This window comes from Dipteris shenzhenensis, chromosome 32 (genome assembly GCF_047967505.1).
Source record: "Dipteris shenzhenensis isolate YYH24624 ecotype China chromosome 32, Dip_SZ_1.0, whole genome shotgun sequence".
NCBI classification, from domain to species: Eukaryota; Viridiplantae; Streptophyta; class Polypodiopsida; order Gleicheniales; family Dipteridaceae; genus Dipteris; species Dipteris shenzhenensis.
The window spans coordinates 26,101,371-26,120,161 of NC_141627.1; the positions used below are offsets into that span (position 1 = coordinate 26,101,371).

At 44.2% G+C, this 18,791-nt stretch overlaps 1 protein-coding gene across 2 annotated transcripts; it reads right to left on the reverse strand.

Annotated features, from left to right (window-relative positions):
* Positions 1 to 737: 737 nt before the first annotated feature.
* Positions 738 to 6,243, reverse strand: LOC147880518 (uncharacterized). Of its 2 annotated transcripts, none has more exons than XM_087370684.1 (5): positions 5,076 to 6,243; positions 4,829 to 4,890; positions 4,635 to 4,724; positions 2,071 to 4,549; positions 738 to 1,946 (listed from the first exon to the last, which is right to left on the reverse strand). In XM_087370684.1, exons 1-5 carry the CDS (start codon positions 5,211 to 5,213, stop codon positions 1,008 to 1,010), a joined length of 3,708 nt encoding a protein of 1,235 aa, XP_087226810.1. In that variant the 5' UTR covers positions 5,214 to 6,243; the 3' UTR covers positions 738 to 1,007. The 2 variants fall into 2 exon arrangements, with proteins under 2 accessions (XP_087226810.1, XP_087226809.1); XM_087370683.1 differs by having other exon boundaries at positions 4,976 to 6,243.
* Between the last annotated feature and the right edge of the window lie 12,548 nt (positions 6,244 to 18,791).

The following is an 18,791-nucleotide window of genomic DNA, read 5'->3' on the forward strand; positions in this document are numbered from 1 at the left end:
GCAACAAAGCAACAAAAGGAGGAGGCCGAGCAAAAGGAGAGTAGGGATGCACCAAGAGAGGAGAAGAGAGAAAAGAAGAAGATGAATTGTTGGAAAGGAAGCGGAGATTGCAGCAGGGCATATAATGAGAGGCAGGTTCTGCTTCCTCCTCTTCTTCATGTCAACCTAGACAGCTTGGGAGTGAACCTCCAAACTTGCCACTTCCAAATTGTTTTCTCAAGCCATGCACCAAGATAATTATTACACGAACTTGTTGCATGTTTTTTTTAACAAATGAAAACCGTGCTACAAGTGAGTTCCTTTATGCAACACATCCTACAAAAGAGAGCGCCTCTTTTTAAAAAAAGTAAAAACATTCCCTTCATCCAACTTGTTACACATGCAACACGTTCTAAAACAATCTTTGTATAAACAAGACTCTTTTTAACAATTTCAAGAAACTTATAACTCACTTTTTCATTAAAAAGCATTGAAAACCAAAGTAGCCCCCTCCTCAACATGCTTTGTAGAAAAGACCACATAAATAGCCTGAGGTAGGTGGAATTTGAATGGACTTGCACATGCTACAAATTCTAAACAATGGAACCTCATGGTACGCAAATAAAATCAGATAAGATCAGACATGACCAATGCAAATACCAGCAGTTCGAATGCCATTGAATCAATAATTTACATACAAGACTCAAGACACAAGCTACTTGTAAAAAAGAGACCTTCACAAATGTAGAAAAGAACGCATGAATAGCATCAGGTAGGTGGAAAAAGAATGGACTTGCACATGCTACAAATTCTAAACAATGGAACCTCATGGTCCACAAATAAAGCAGATAAGACAGAGATGACCAATGCAAATACCAGCCGTCTAATGCTGTTGCATCAATAAACAAGACTCAAGCCACTGAAAATTTACCCAATCGAGAGAGGTTGAACCCAGCAAAGACAACTGGCTGAATAATTAAAGCACCATTCTAGCGGAAACATCAAGGACGTTATGGAATTTGCTCATGTTAGCTTCTTCCCCTCTTTTGCAACTGGAGTGATGATTGATTTCCTTTCACAGGTTGGGCAGCCTGTGAGCTTCTGGAGGGCCGTCCAATAGAACTCTTCCTTGATTCTGCTTGAGCCTTAGCTTGCCTACCAGAACGATATTTAGCTAGTCTACCACTGCCACCTTTTTTCTCAGCATGTACCTTGATCTTCACAGAAGTTTGAGCAGGCCTTTTCAATCCATGTCGACTGGATAGTTCCTTTACAGGTACATTTGCATCCATGTCACCTGGACTCCTATCATTCTTTTCCTTGCTATCTTTCTGCTTTTGATCAGAGCCTTTGGGCAACTTTTCCAGTTCAATTGCTTGGAGCTTGTCCTTCTTCTTGACCCTTGTGAACGTTTTGATCGTATCCTTTACAACTTTCTCCTCCAATTTTAGCTCTTTCACCTGAGGGTTGTTCTCAACCTCAGCATCTGTACTGATGGTGCTTGACTGCCCAATTCCAAGATTTAAGCCCCTTGATACAACTTCTATATCCAAATTTAGCCCCCATGATACAGCTTCTCTATCTAAAGCACGTTCACAACCAGTATGATCACAGGAAGATCGAATAGATCTGCATGCCCTTCCTTCAAAAGCTGGTGGAGCAGGGCCAGCATGAACCACCTCTCCCAGTTTGCTTGACTCCCTCTTTCTGGTTGTTTGACTAATAATTTTAGGATAAACCTCTGATGCAAGGGCTGTATCCATTTCCCTCATGACAGACTCACGGAGTACATGGGCAGCACCATACTCTTGGGAATCCTTAGTGTTGAAAACAAGAGCATTGTTGAAAATCAGCAGCAGATCGCGAAAGAACTCAAGGCTTCCAGAATATATGCCCTCCTCTAAGTTGAAGCTCACAATGTTTAAATCCATATGCCTTCTGATGAGATGCTTATATCTATCACTGTCCTGCAATCAAACAGCACCATAAACTGTCACAGAAGATATTAAGGGCTTATACAAGCAAACATTACTGAATGAAGCTAAAATGATATAGATGGAATAGGACAAAGACCACAATGGCGATGATAACCTGGCTTTCTTGCCTCTGTTTGAACAAAGGTGCAAACCTATGAGCATTTATGATGCGTAAATACTTCGAAAGGAATACGAGTTCGGGAAGCAATTTATCTTGTGGCCCCAGCTTGTTCATTGTATCAGTGCCATCAGCAGCAGAAACCAGTTCACTTTTCTCAAGGGGGCTACCTGCATTGTTCCTTAATTCTGGGATACTTTCCACATCCCCATCAGAGGCGTTTCGAGCATGTAGAGTGCCATAATCTTGAGCTTCACTCCCGTTGGGAAGGTCTTCCCCATGTAAGCCATTGCTGCTCAGCTTGAGGCAAGTTCTCCGAGTCAAAAGCATATCACTTGCAGGAACCTGGCTTCTCGAATCGAGCCTGTTGTCATTGCACCCTATGTTAGAAGGCACAACCACTTCTAGGCGTTTGGCAATGACTTTCCCTCGGCCTGACCTGAGTTTGAACTGCCTTATTTTAGGAGGCAGAGTTTCTTCCTTATTGACACTAGCTTTTGGATCAGTTTCAGTGAACTTTTCCAGCCCGAACATGCTGCTCTCCATCTCATGCTCTAGCTCATCAGCTAGAACTTGAGTGGAACTTTCGCTCTCTTCTTTTGATAAAATGTCATCATTGAATCTTCCCAGCGAGCTACCACTGTTTGCAGACATTGGCCTTTTGGCCAAATTTGACACTCCCATTCCCTTGAGCTTCATCACATCTAGCAGAAGCTCATCCACTTCAGACACATCTGCCACTAATTCAGGCTCAATGCTATCACCACAAGGAACTAACGTCCCTGGCGTCTCAAGAGATTGAGCCCCATCTGGTTGCATTGTTCCCTGCACACAAGTGTTCTCAGGTTCTGACTGTTCATCGATTGATTCGGATCTCCTGACAACAGACATTGACAAACCCACATCCATGCTAGGCCTACTTCCCTCTGCATCACAAGTTACAGTCGTCCCCTCAGTTTCATTAGCATCGTTAACCTTTTGTACAACCTCAATGGGATCTATGGAGACGAGCTCATTCATTTCCACCTGCTCTGGTATGCTACCAGAATGAAGGGGATCTATCATGTCGGTGTTGGGCATTTGTACCAAAGGAATGCTCAGATTTTCATTTTGCAGCTTAGAAGGAAGAAAAAGGCTTTCGATCGATATTAGGTCACCTGGAGCTGTAAGCTGACTGGCTTGATTTACCACTTCAGCTGGAGGATCACTCATTGGATGACGAATTGGGAGGGTTTTATCAGTATTCCTGCTGGCTTCTTTGAACTCACATTCCATGAGGAGGACATCCTCAGCTGCATTTGTCTTCAATTTCGTATAGTGGGCATCCTCTTCCGATACAGGATCGAGATTTGTATCCATTTTGGATGTTGGAATCTCTTGCTTGCCTGACAACTCTGCAGTTTCAGGCAGGTTCCCATCGAACAATTCGCCTCTGTTGCCTACTAATGGGAGATCCCCCACACAGGATGCCTTCAAGGAAGCTGCATTGGTTGATAACAGCATATTTGCAGGAGACAGGGAGTCGTCCTGTTCCATACCTTCTCCTTGGGATTCAACCACAAGATCCGGAGCTTCAGGAGTAGAGACAGGGCTAACATCATACGCCAGCCTGAGAAGATCCATCGCATTTGCTCCATCAGAAGACATGCTCTCCAATCCTTCAACCTGAAAGCCTTCTTCGCTGAATGTTTCACAACCAGATGCTTTCTCCTCGGCTGAAGGATTGACATTAGTCGATGCTTCAATGGGCAATCCTGCGGGGTCGGTATAGATTGCTTGAGCCTGTAGACGATCCACAGAATCGCATGGAGCATCATCGTTCCCCCTCTCAGAGCCATTGGCTCGCAGAGGGGCTTCATTCCCCGGCTCTCTGCTCATTAGACCATCCTGCGTCGCAGCCTGTAAGTCCTCGACAGCAGGAAGCTCTACCTCGTGTGAGTCCTCTACCTCTTGTTTTTCTTTCCCCGTGTCGTGGATAAAATCAGCAACAATAACGGGCTCATCAAGAGGAGTCGGTCTATCGAAAGGTGGTTCTGCAGTTGGATCACCAGCACCATCAGAAATATCATCAAGTTTATCCACTGACGGTAGAACGCGCTCATCCTCGACCCGCGAATCCCTTCCATCAGTCAAAGATTTCTGCCCGGGTGATGAGCAATCCTGAATCAGTCGTTGGTCCTTGGTATAGGTCTGAAAATCATTTGTGGCTTCCGTCTTCGAATCAACATGGGAAGCCGCTCCGGTGGCTTCTGACGGCGAACAGTGATCCAGAAGAGACGCTGTCGCTCCATTAAGAGCTTGCCGTGTTGGCTCACCATCTGGAAATTCTTTTGGGAGAGTAGCGACCGCTTGCTCTGAGGTGTCTGATAATGATTTCTCCCCCGAAGGAGAAAGTTCGGAGAGTCCTACGGGCGTGTTGGCGAGACTGCTTTGCGCCCTTTCTGCTTTCAATCTTTTCACTTTCCTCTGCAGCGATCTGATAAAACACAGCGACAGCAGCGAGCTTTAGATTTGGACAGGGACCTGTGGTGGAGTCTACACAAGCGCTTCAAAACACTAACCCGATGGAGTAGTCGTAGTGCTCTAGCTCTCGTTTCAGCTGAGCAACGCGACGCTTGCGCAGTTCCTCGAACCAGGGAAGCTTATCATCCCTGGAACCAGACAGCAGAAACCTTGACGCTTTCCTTCGAATGCAGGCAATGGAAAAGAGGTGCAACAAAACAAGGTGAACCGAGGCAAAAAGGGAGTAGTGCACCTGTTGGTAGTGGAGCAAGAGGAGAAGCGGTCATGGAGGGTGAGGAAGCGGCAATGGCAAGCCTGAGGGAAGAGGAAAGGAGACGAGTTATGGAAATGAGGGAGAGAAAGGACGAGAATGTATGGAAAGGAGGGACGAAAATCGCACCTGAGCAGAGAAGAGGGAAGGAGGAGGAGGGGAAGAAGAAGAAGAAGAAGGCGAGGGGAAGAGGGAGGAACGGGCTTGGAGCTCGGAAGAGACGACGGACCAGTTGTTGGTTCCGTGCTTCAAGACAGCGCTGGCGAGGAGGAGATCCTCCCAAGTTCCCCAAAAAACTGATGAATTCGGAGCAAAATCGAGGAGATTTTGCTGCTGCGAATCGCTCATCGACATCGCTCCTCTTCATCTCCTCCAATTTTGATTTTCAGACCTCGATGTTGCTGCTGCTGCTGCGAAGAATCGCTCCACTTTTCTTCTGTTCATCTCCTTCGGCAGCTTCGGCTTTCAATCTCAGAAGGAAGAGCGGAGTTCTTCTTCCCAGATGGAGCAAACTCGAGGAGATTTTGCTCCTTCAAGCGAGAATTCGCTCAACTTCTCATCTCCTCCATTGTTGTTGCTGCTCATCTCCTCCATGTTCCATTTTCAGTCTCAAATCCATTTCTGGCATCCTCCTCCCCAAGTTTTGATTTTCCGTCTCTCAAACCATTCCTGCTGAGAGAGCACAATCGAGGAGGAGATTTTTGCTGCTGCTTCAATCCTTCGTCTCCTGCATGTCTGATTTCCAGTCGCAAATTAGTACTGGCACTTTACTGCTGCGGGGAGTTCCCGGATGCTAAGAGTTGGAGAGCAAAATCGAGGAGATCTTTGCTGCTGCGAATGGCTCAATCTCGCTTCTCTTCACCTTCTCCAAGTTTGATTTTCAGTCTCAAACCGAGGAGAAGAAGCAAAATCGAGGAGATTTTTGCTGCTGCGAATGGCTCAATCTCTCTTTCTCGTCACCTTCCAAGGAGGTGGAGCAAAAAATCGAGGAGATGTCTGCTGCTGCGAACGGTTCTCAATCTCCAAAACTTCCGAGTTTGATTTTGCAGTCTCAAACCATTGCTGCTCGATCTCTCGTCGTCTCCTCCAAGGTTTGATTTTCAGACTTTAACCAGTAAACTGCTGCTGTGAGAGAAGGAAGTTCCTTGTCTTGCAACCATTACTTACTAGGGAGTTCCGAGTTCACCGATGCAGCAGAATCGAGGAGATTTTTCTGAATTGCTAATCGCTCGACGCTCAAAATCATCAGTCTCAAATTTGCATTTTGCTGCTGCGAATCGCTCACGTTCTCAACGTCATCTCCTCCAAGTTCGATTTTCAATCTCAAAATCCTTGGTTTCACTCAACAATCATCTCTTCGACCACCTACATTCCTTGTTTTTTGTGAAAGGCCAACGCAATCCAACCCCAGATAAGACATAGCAGGATAAGCCTCTTTACACGCCCCAAAAGAATGTCCCCCTCCCCACCTTCCAACTTGTGGGCACGACAAGCGGGAGGAACTAGAAGGGAGAGGAGATGGAGACAAGTTGGTAGATAGCCCGCGCACATGTATGACGGACGTTAACATCCGGTACGTTTCGATACTACCAAAATCAAGGGCACATGGCTGCCTGACGATGTCGGACCTTATCAAAGTTGCGGGCACATGCTCAGGGTCAGATCTCAATCAAGCTCTTGCCGGACCTTGCCTCCCTTTGTAGTCTGATTGTGCTCACCAAGCATCAGATTGCCTTTCGTCAGGCATCCAACTGCATTACTTGCCTGAACCTTACAAAAAATGGTACATGTGCCGAAGGTGAGAGAGACACGAGGGGAGGCAAGATTCGGTGGATGGAAGCAATTCCTGATTTAGAAACTCTCCTGTTACAATGTAAGATGGGTACTAAGGCTCTTTACACACCAAAGGGCGTCCAACATTGGGTGGTCGTTTGGACCAATAGAAAGCCAACATTTAAGGTTTGGGCGGGCACCTCTTTACACATATAGTGCCCAAGCTTAAACCTTTTAATCCGACGTGGAGTCCACATCATGCCCTGAGAAAGGCCTTCCTTGGGCAACCGATTAGCTGAATCTAGCGCTGCCCATCAGTGGGCAGCCAAGCTTACCATCACGATTTGGGTCCCCCAGCTCCACACCCATCTGGGCCCTCATTTTTACAAAAGGGGTTTGTACTTGGGCGGTGTGTAAAAGGGGTGCCCATCCGTGGGCACCCATTTTTTAATGATCTCACAATGGGCAGTCGGTGTGTAATGGGGGGTGCCATTCCAACCTGCCCATGAATGTTTTTGGGTGCCCACACTTTGGGCACCCTTTGGCGATGTGTAAACAGCCTTAGTTTCTCGTTTGCGGTAGGCTTCCCCTAGCAAGGCAATACTAACAAAGTCCTCACCAGTCTGGAAGGGGTGCACAAAAATCAGTGCCCACTCATGGGCACCCCCTTTACACACCACTCAAACACAATTGAAGAGTGCCCATTAGTGGATAGCAAAGCTTAGTTGCCTTGGAGAGGGTAGGATGTGGAATCCACATAAGACTAGAAGGTTTCCTCATGGCATTGTATGTGTCGCAAGATGCCCACCCACCATTAAAGAGCTTGCCTCTTATGGTTCAAACTATCACCCAGCAATGGGCGCCTCTCAAGTGTAGAGCCTAAGAGATTGTACCTCTCCTTTACCCCCCAAAGTGAGTCTTAATTGTAACATGGGCTCTTTTCTCTTGGACAATGAATCTTTGACCGTCCCAACTCCCATTACATGATTGTAAAATTATGTATCACATCTTCAAATAGAATCTAGTGTCATCCACCTAGCTCTTTAAAGGAGCAACAACAACTCCAATGGAAGCCTCAAGATTGAGGACACACAATCACTTAAATTCCATGGAATGGATTGTTTCCTAACCATCTACATGATGGCTGATGAAAACTTCACAACTCCGATCATTATGGTTAGAGGCTCAAAGCACTTTCCCAGGAGGGAAGCCATAGGAAAGCAGCAAGCAGTCGGACGGCCGTGATCCACTTTTTCGACCACTTTCCAACCCAAAAAGTGCAATCGAAGCACTTTCCCGACTATCAAGGCCCGGTGGGAGGAAGGCGGCACGGTAAGTCAGAGTTTACTTGTGATACTGGCAATGGCAACAGTGATGGTATGGTGATAGTAATGAGGTGGTGGCGCAACACAGACTGGGCATGACACATAAACACAATCTAACACGGGCAGATTTATTGTGTGCAAACGAATGGCTGAGGGCAGGGTGTTGTGATGATGTGTGTTGAGGTAGACTGCGATGACGGGGCAGACTACTCTGATCAAGGCATGAGGCAAACTACTCTGATCGAGGTCTATCTACTATCTGCCTGATGTGGCATGGTGCAATTGGAGCAGATGATTGTAGCGAGGCAACCTACGAGACATCTAACGATTGGCATGACTAGATGATGATGTGGCACAATGAACTAGAGATGGCTGCAATAATGACCTAGACAAGGGTGCGATGACTAGACATTGAACTATGCAAGAGCGCAGGACGTTGCATGGACGATGAGCAGGGCGATCGAAAAATGGGCGAACTACCAAATGGCATGTCGTTGTGGCTCTATTAGTTGTCAAAGCTTCCATTTGTCCAATGGAATTCTGATCTTGAGTCATTTTCCATCTCGTAGTGTGCAGACTATTAAGATTTTATGGAGCTTTTCCAATGATGCTTTTACCTTCAACTCAAGTTAGAAGGTACTCTAATCGGATGGTTTCATGATTCTACATGAATCACATACTTGGTGCAACAATTTGATTCATGAAAAGATTTTATGCAATAATTTGATTCATATTTGGTGTAATGATTTCATCATATGTAAGTTTATATGGTTTTGCTTAAAACAAGACCATACACATAAAGGTAAAAATGATATATCAATGATCATTCATCATGCATGCAATGTTTGAATAATCAATCCTCAAGTGAAGGTCACAACCACATGCATGCAAAAATTTAACACGGAGAATGAATTTCATACCTATGCATGTGGGCAACAAATCACATTAAAATAAAAAGAATCAATATAAACATTCATGTATTCATCATTTTTGCAACAACAACTACCTTCCTTATTTTAAAATATCTCCTTGTCATACATGACTAGTGGGAAGCTCGTGTCAAAGCCACGGAGCAAGGCTTTTCGAACAGACACAAGAAAATCACTATATTGGACATGGCCAATGGCCATGGGTGATTTTGATACGCCGAAACCCCATGCCCAACTATCATATCCCACTTTTAGAATCGATTGTAGAATCCATAACAACCCCCAAGTTTCAGCATATAATCAATCCGAGTTCTAGATCCTTTGTCATAATTTATTCACAGTTTGCAAACATGATAAGTTGCGATTATTCAAGTGTCAATGCCTATCAATAGCCATGTAAGGCTCCTACTCCCTGCATTGGATTTATGCTAACCACGATTCTTTCAAAACTACAATATTTTCAAGTATAAGCAGCCAATTACATGGTGTCAAGAGGCATGGATCTTGCCTGATGCATTTGTGTCTAAATGTGTTGAAATGTTCAATGAAACGCCTGCCAACTGTAGCAAGCAGGCCGCGAAGAATTGTCAAAAGCGTGTTCCTTGTGATATGCTAGATAGTGTAGAAAGAATATTTGCATTTCGGAACCAAACTGCAAATCTACCGCTGTTGATTTTTGAGTTAGAGAGTAACAGAGGTTTTGTCTATATGCAGGCAAGGCCAGGATGGGAGAGAAAAATGATACTTTTACAGCCTATGGGATTGGAAGTATCTCATCGGCATGCCCACTAATTGAGCCACTGATGCGGGCTATTGGAAAGCCATGGGAAATGACCATGAGGTGAAGTTCGAAGGGCAAAATCACAATTAGGATCCTCTCTGAAGAGATGTGATTATGAGGGATTCTATATTGATCTGCTCCTCAAATTCTCGTGTGGGTTTTTTCCCTGAATCGTCAACCTAGCCGCTCTCATCTTCTTCTTGATGATGGAATCTTCTTCTTCATGATGGAAGATTAGCATCGCTTCCGAAGTGAGTAGTAGGATGTCGATGAATGCAGAGCAAAGATGCGATGGGGACGACAGAAGAAACTGCCAAAAGCTAAAAACACAATTATCTGCCCATTCATGCAACGATCCAACGATCAATCTCCCAAATTGTTAGAATCCAATGAACCATATTCATCCAATCGTCTCCCCCAAACCTTTCCTTAATAGAGAAAAAGATACTCCAATCCCTAAAACATGCTACATGCTATGGGAGTGTCTCACCTGCTCCAACAAACCCATTGATGCAAGTGAAGGTCACAACCACATGCATGCAAAAATTTAACATGGCAAATGAATTTCATACCTATGCATGTGGGCAACAAATTAAATTAAAATAAAAAGAGTCAATATAAACATTCATGTATTCATCATTTCTGCAACAACAACTACCTTCCTTATTTTAAAACATCTCCTTGTCATACATGATACTCCAATCCCTAAAACCTGCTACATGCTATGGGAGTGTCTCACCTCCTCCAAACCTTACAGATGAAGGGACCATTGCAATGAATTTCGTACTTGCATAGCCCTGGCATCATGGAAACCCCAAAGTAGATAGAGGAACTCACTAAGTAAGATTTCCATACGTGAAAATAATAATATTTATGTATATAGCAAATATATTGCTGGTATAAGCTTCTTTATCGCCGGTATAATAAATATAGTTGATAACATAGCTTATATTGGTAGTTTCAATGGTAAAAAGCCTAATTGCAATGACATATTACCTAGTTACCAGGTCATCAACATGTTGTGATTCACAGTTGCTAATGTGAGGTAATGATGGTAGTTAATAACATAGAATTTTATGTAATTACATGATTTCTAATCCTTGGAATGCATATAACATAGTTATATGTATGTAGTGATTCATGGTTGCTAATGTGATTATGTAATCATGGTAGTTAACCGAAACTTTTATGTAATTACATGATTTTGCAATCCTAGATTGCATGAAGCCCCTCCAAGATTAAAAAACGCATTCCTAATTCCTGCTACTTGTAGAGACAAACTAAAGAAACGAAGATTTCTATTACAGCTACAGTAAGAAGCCTCCACCTTGCCTCTTAAGGAGCTCACTCCCAAAAAGGCGGAATTCCTACAATGACAAGTAGGTGAGCTCAATTGAGAGATCCCTTTTTAAGTGCCACCTCAATATGTTCATGGATCTACTAGGTAACCAATCCTTCCAACTAGATTATTCATTATGGTTGATCCATTGACCCAACTAATGAGTTAACGATGCCTAGTCCTAGCTAATATTGAAGTAGTCTAAGATGCCAACAAATCATCCACCTTGGTTGCACAATTTAAGCTCCAAGCCATAGCAGCCTAATGGGTAAAACTGAATGAAGAAATGGCAATGTTGGCATATCACAACTTCAAATGATGGATCTAATAGTGGATCCACATCATTACCTCCTGAAGTTTAAGGCTTTCCATAGCCTCAATGTGGAGTTAAGAGTCTCTAAGAAGCCTTGGAAGGAATATGCCTCTTTCTTCCAACAAAATACAAGTCCTAGTGTTCCAATACTATCACTATAAGACAAGCACTCTTATAGGCATCTTGTTGAAATAGAGCTGAAAAATCAATGTGAAAGGACGTCATGATGCCGCACTAGTGTATTAATGAGACGCAATCTATTTATTCTGAACACCGCAGAGCTCGACACACGGCAGCTCTGCACTACATCATGCATCTTTGCACTACTTCGCGGAGCGCAGTCTCTAGCTTGACCACCTGTCATCGCGCAACGTTTTGCCATAGCTTTGCCACTTATCACTGGGCAACGTGTCCATGTAGATCATGAAAATTCAAGGTTGGCTTGGAGAGACCACTACGTTGGTTCTTGGCATAATAATGAGATGCAATCTATCATTCTGCACACCGCTACAAGATAGTCTTTGCCCTGACCACTTGTCATTGTGCAACCTTTTGCCGTAGCTTTGCCACCTGTCATTGGGCAATGCGCCCATGCAGATCATGAAAATTCAAGGTTAGCTTGGAGAGACCAGTGTGCTGGTTCTTGCCGTAATAATGAGACGCAATCTATCATTCTGAGCATCGCCACAACACAATCTCTAGCCTGACCACCTGTCATCGCCTAGAATTCAAGGTTGGCTTGGAGCAACCACCGTGCTGGTTCTTGAAGTTATGGCTCCGTTGCCTATTTTTATGTATTACAGGAGGAGATCTATGATGACCATCGTGCTAGCAAACAGAAGGAAATCTATAACAACCACCGCACTGGTTCTTGGCATTATATATTTATGTATGAAGGAAAATGTATTTCCTTGTGCAACCAAGGAAAATGCAATTGGTGATATGGGCCTTGAGGGGGTCTCCTTTAGGGGCAAGGGACATATCGATTTGCCATATCTATCCAATGGTGCCCTGGATATTGTATAATGCATGTCAATATGGCCCTTGCCCCTAGAGCAGACCCCTCAAGGGCCATATTGTCAATTGCATTTTCTAAAAGTTTAATTGTATTTTCCTAGATGTATTTCCATGCAACCACAACGGTGGGTTGTTGGAGCTGTTTTAGCGTTATTTTGGTCCTAAACCAAGGAAATTGTAGTCCTACTTTACTGGTATTTTAGTCCTTGTTGTAGCAAATCCTAAATGAGGGCAAAAGTATTTTGAGCCACCGCAGTAACTGGAGGCCCAGTGGTGCCATCCAGATATTCAGCCACAATTCATCGAGTAAAAATTGAGAAAAATATATTACATCTACATCCAATAACAAGTTATATAAAAATTAACAAAAACTTATACTGAGCAAAAATTGAATAGAGGATCTTACATTTATAAAAACTCTACAATTGCTGAGAGCCTTAGAGGCCAAAATATTACATCTAGCAACCATAACCACTCAAAATATAAAAGTTAACAAGAGTGCATACTGAGAGCCTCAAATTGAACAAAAGATATTACATAATGTAAAAACTCAACAATTGTTGAGAGCCTTAGAGACCAAAATATTACATCCAATGAGCCAAAAGATCGTTGAGAGCTTTAGAGGCCAAAAGATTACATCCATCCATTGATGCGTGGTTATTAGCCTCATTGAGAAAGAGGAAATTCGTCTCAGTATTGCTGCCAGCTCATCTTGTTGCATTAAAATTTTTTAGGGAGCCAATGGAGGAGATGATGGAGAGGTCGAAGACCATGCACATTGCCAGGACTCCTATTATGCCCCCCCCAACAAGACGAGAGTACTCTACTGTGAAAATCCCGATGCCTTTGTCGACATCTAGGGGGAACCCATACATCATAGCAATATAGAGGCCCTCTGTGGCCATGTCATCCAAGGTGGTGACATGCAGATATGGGGGGAATCGACCGTGGGGACAAAGGGTGTCCACTAGAGCCAACATTTCCAATCCAAGTGAGTGCAACACAATCACCTTATACGAGAAGGCAGATAACATTGGGATCACATTGCATCGAGGGGTGGTGGTAGTTACAATAATAGGCATGGTAAAGATGAATGGGTGAGCAATGGAGAGGATGAGTAGGGGAGTAGATGAGTGATGAGAGTTGGAGGAGGGAGCATCGAGCAAAGTAGAGCAAGGGAGAAAAAGAGCTAGAGGAGGGTGTTTAGAGCAAAGTAGCAGAGTGTGTGGAGCAAAGTAGTAGAGTAGGAGCAGATAAGAGCAACGTAGTAAAATGCCAAATGCCATGGGTCTTATGTATTATAAATATCGAGCCACCATGGTGGTTGGAGGCCCAGTGTTCCATCCATATTAATTGCAGGCCACCGGAGTGGAATCTTAGGTGCCACCCCAAACGAGTAATGGCAATTAGTTACAATGTGGCTGGTAATCATGAAGCATATGCTTGGTGGTGGTACTTGGCATGGGAGTGATTGCAGGCCACTGTGGTGGCTGATAATTAACTGCCAGCCTGGAGGAATCTTAGCCACCACGAAAGACCTAGCTGATGAGAGCCTCCACCACTGGGAAATAATTACCACAAAAGTAAATCATGAAGCCTAATCACCTCTAATCACTCATTACCATGCACTCTAGTATTCTACTAAGCATGCAAGCCCGGCGATTGGTAATTTACAGCACTTGTAGTAATCATGCATGCAAGCTCGGTGGTGGTAACTAGCAGGTGAGTAATTGTGGGCCACTGGCCACTGCGATGGCTGGTAATTAATTGCCAGCCCATTGGAATCTTAATTGCCACCATAGACGTGGCTAGTAATATTAGACGCCACCACTGATGGAAGATGGTAGTAATTATTACCATTGACGTAAATCATGAAGCCTAATCACCTCTAATCACTCATTACCATGCAAGGTAGTACTACCTCCTTGAATTAATCAAAATTACAACCACTACAGTGGCTCTCAACTTGACAGTTCCTTGTAGTCGGGCTACAAACTTAAGCCTCCACTTTTCCATTCCCTTCATTGTTTCTTCTTCTATCCCTCTCAACTGTTTCTTTCTCCCTTGCACTCGGACTCCAAACTTAAGCCTCCACTATTTCATTTCCTTCATTATTTCATCTTCTATCCCTCTTGACCGTTTCTTTCTAGAACCCTTGCACTCTTCCGGCAACTTCTATCCCCTCTCATAATGGATCCCCTTGGACACACCAAGCTCCAAAACGTGTCTGCACAGTTTGAAAGCTCCTCACATGATCTTTCCTCTCCCCCTGCACACAATCCGGGAGCTCCTCACACAATCTCCTCCCCCTCTACAGCACAATGCAAGAACCTCTCCTCCTTTGATCTTGAAATCGTGACATCTGGGAGCTCCTCACTTGCTCTTCAAAAGCCCAATTTGGATGCTCTCAGGAACTTCACCAGGTTGGTATAGGAGGAGAACGTGAAAAAGCGACATATATTCTATCAAGGTCAGAAGATTACCATCACTGAAAGCATGATTGAAAATGCGCTAGGCATTCCTGGAGGCAATTTGCAAGCACACTTCTTAAAGAAGTAATGGAAGAGACATGATATTCTAGATTTATACCCCAATGCTCAGATTAGTAAAGATGGTGGAGTCAAGCAGACCTCCAAGGTGTGCTGAAGAAGACAATGCAGTTCTTTCCTGATACGAGAGGAACCAGTGAGAGAAAGAGGCACTTCAATCTAGGCCATCCAATATGGCACTTCAATCCAGTCCATCCATCCTGATCTTGTGATCTCCACCCTCCATGAAGTGCCTCAATCCTAGCCCTTCATGAAGCATCGCCATCTCCACCATAGATCTTGAATACATCTAATGGCCTACAATGAAGCATAGTATCCCTCTTTATTAGGTCTTCCCCTTGTTAGATTTGGAGGCCACTAAAGTCAACCTTGGCCCCATCCAAGGCATCCTAGGCCCTTGACCCATCCTCCATCAAAAGGGCCAAGATGACCCATGTCAGCTTAGTAAATGCCAGGGGTCCCTTATTGCCTTGGGTTACCATAGTAGGTCACTTTTGCTTAACTTAAACTCTTCCTTAATCTATCCCTTATGAGGCCCTTTTGAGACCTCAAACCTCCCCTAATGGTGGTGTCATCATTAAGCAATGAAGTTCCGGCAAGTTCAAGTAGTAGTAGAGCAACTGAAAGGACGTGATGTCTCTTTCTCAAGGGATATGTCCAAGAGCATGATAACCACCCCAAAGAATTGCGTGGATGGCAAATCCAAATTGTCATCTTAGTTTGCCAGAGTTGCAATGCACCTGATGACATCTACCCTCTAAGGGATTTTTGAGCAATATGATAAGAAGATGTCTCAGAAGGTGGCTTTTCTACAAGAGAAAGCCACCGATGCAGGAAAGGCAACACAACCTAAGAAAAATCTTAGGGAGGGTCCAAAAGACAAGGTAGAGGAGGCAAAAGTGAGGGCCTTTCAGGCATGAGAGCAAGCTGAGGCCACTGCAAAAATGGTCAACATGGAAAGGCATAGAAGAGAAGAAGCAAAGAAGCGCATCAAGGATCTCGGATATAGGCTTGAAGAAGTTAGAAGTGATGGGGACATCACAGATAAGGAGCTTGAAGATCAGAGAGCCAAAAAGGAGGCTCTTTACAAACGAATCTGCAACATGCAATATGTAGTGAACATTGAAAAAGACCAGATGATGAAGGAACTAAAAAGGGAGAATGCAAAAACCAAAGCAGTGATGCAAGAGCTACGAGAGAGCTTCAAGGCCAAGAAGGATTGGGTAAGGGCAGCCGGGGTGGAGAAGCCAATGAGGCTCCAATCCAGGAAGGATGTAGAGAGAGCAGCCACGGTGGAGCAAGTTGGAGCAACCATAAGGGGGATTATTATCTAGAAACACTGGTGGAAGTTTGAAGAGTAAGCTACAAGACCCTACAACAAGATTATGATAGGGTTGTGCATGAGCTTGCAGTGGCTTTCAAAAGTTTTGAAAAGCAGCCCGTGTTGATGTTTTTGAGCAATTTAAGTAGATTCAAGAGATGCTGATGAAATTAGATGAAGCTGTTGCACATAGTGAGCAAAGAAAAGAGGAGATAAAGGAGAACATCCACAACCTTAGGGTGAGGGAGGAAGCAATCACAAAGCAACTGCATCGTAGAGCCTATCATGCTCCCCTCCCTTCTTGACTGTCAAGCCCTCCTTCGTTGAGGCATCCCATTGAGAGAGTTTTTTCTTAGAGAGAGCACTAGCACTTGTTCCATCAAGGCACGCAATCCATTGCTATCAAGGAGACAAGCCTTTCATTTGAGGCATCTTCTTCATCCTCTCTATCTCTTCGTGTAGAGCCCCTTCTCCTCTTTGATTTAATTTAAAAAGTTCATCATTTCGAGCTATGGGAAGAGAGAGATGTTCATTTCTTTGAGAGACATTCATGATTAATTGTTAAGGTAATTTTTTACAAAGTTTGTAACATTTCATGAGGTTTTGTTAGGTTCATTCATGAAGCCATTTCAGGTTTCTTCCTTGTCTCAATCTGGTTCTTTTAATCCTTTGGCTACGGCCAACAAACAACCACGGCAACTAGTGAAAGCAAATATGAGTAGCTTTGCTCTTCTTCAACGAACAAGTACAAGCAACTTGACTATAGCAATAGTGACCCCTACAACTCCTACAACCCAAGTGACTCTAATACAGCAAAAAAAAAAGAGTAGCAACATGAGCTCCTACAACCAGTAAGAAATGACCAAGCAGAGTCACTCCACACAATAACACACATCGTCACATTGACCAAGCACTTGGGACCTAGCCTCACACAACAAGCTACGAACAACCCAAAGCCAACACCATGACTACAAACGAGCCTGCACGATCTCTATATAGTCCTTGCCTCCATCATCCTACTCACAGCTTCTCTTGCATCGGTTCTTCAGCATCACAAATCTTAGGCCATGTGGTGATGCCACATGGTAGATAGGGCTAGTTACCTGACCCACAGATAGGGTCATCACCACAGCCAAAGCTTGGTCAAGATTTAGCCATGTGGCAAATCTACCGCATCATCCCAATCCACATGGTAGATCCCCTTGCCATGTTGGTAGGCCAGCTCATCATGCCATGTCATCAATGCCACATAGATAGTTGCAACGCCAGCATGCCTAGTCATCATGGCTTGTGGCATTGTCGAGTTTCTCACTCTATGGCAACAAGGGCCATAAATATAGTCTAGAGCAACAAAGATGAGGTCAGTGTGTGTGTGGAGTAGCGATGTGGAATAGTGGCAAATCTCCGCTTGTAATATCATGATCTTGAAAGATGGTTTGCGAAATTTAGTAGGATAAGGATAGCCAAAATCCTCTCTAGAAAAGATTCGGTCATACTTGTAAAATCAGGATATAGAGAGAGAAAGACTAAAACGAAAGGTACCTTCACAAGTGAAGGGCCTCCAAAAAGGTATCTTCACAAGTGAAGGGACCCAAAAGGTACCTTCACAAGTGAAGGGACCTTAAAAAGGTACCTTCAAATGTGAAGGGACTCCAAAAGGTACCTTCACATGTGAAGGGACCCCCGAAGGTACCTTCACAAGTGAAGGAATCCCAAAAGGTACCTTCACAAGTGAAGGGACTCACATGTATAAATATCTCTCAATGGAATAAAGCTCTCCCTCTTTGGGATTCAGTGTTCAGTTTCACTTTGGTGTTCATGTGCTTGTTCTCCTTGGGTCCATGCTCCCTCATTGTGATAGCATGCTCTAACCTTGCAATCTCCTCCTCCTCCTCCTCCTCCTCCTCCTCCTCCTCCTCCTCCTCCACCATCTTCTCCTCCTCCTCCTCCCTCCTCCTCCTCCCTCCTCCTCTCTCCTCCTCCTCCTCCTCCTCCTCCTCCTCCACCCGCTTCTACTCCTCCTCCTACCCCCTCCCCCTCCTCCCCCTCCTCCTCCTCCTCCTCCAACCCTTGTTCACTCCTCAGCCCAAAACTCCATGAATGCGTGAAGGAGACTAGCTCTCCACTCCTCAACCCTAGACGACAACTTCTAAACCCTAAAACTCCTAAACCTTGGAACCCTTAGTTAGGTTCCTCAACCCTATCCTTCTTCTAAACCGTGTAAACCCTTGAACTACCATGGAAGTGAAACCCTTCACCAATCATGTGATCAACTCTTCTTCCTCACCTAGCACACACTAGAACCTCTTTCCATGCTTTAGCCTACACCTCTCACCATAATATGACCTGAGGACCTATGCTACACTTGTGAACACCTATGCTACAATGAGCAATCACATGATTATAGGGGACCAATATCCTCAAAACTTGGAAATGAGATAAAAAGTGACAACATTTTGGTGCCGCTTCTAGGGAGGTTAGCCCTCGAAGTGAAAGTAGAGCACGTGTTTGCATGTGTGAAAAAGAACCCCCTTTGAAAAACTATTCAAGACACATCCCTCAATGCAAAGGAGTGAAAAAATGCTTCCAATTGTGCAA

What these genes read in the sequence shown, in the direction of transcription:
- LOC147880518 (XM_087370683.1), bottom strand. Translation starts at nt 5,200, where the DNA reads ATGTCGATGAGCGATTCGCAGCAGCAAAATCTCCTCGATTTTGCTCCG. An exon ending in CTTCCCTCTTCTCTGCTCAG is followed by an intron (nt 4,891 to 4,975) that starts GTGCGATTTTCG and finishes CTCTTCCCTCAG; the next exon opens with GCTTGCCATTGCCGCTTCCT. An exon ending in CACTACGACTACTCCATCGG is followed by an intron (nt 4,550 to 4,634) that starts GTTAGTGTTTTG and finishes GTGTTTTATCAG; the next exon opens with ATCGCTGCAGAGGAAAGTGA.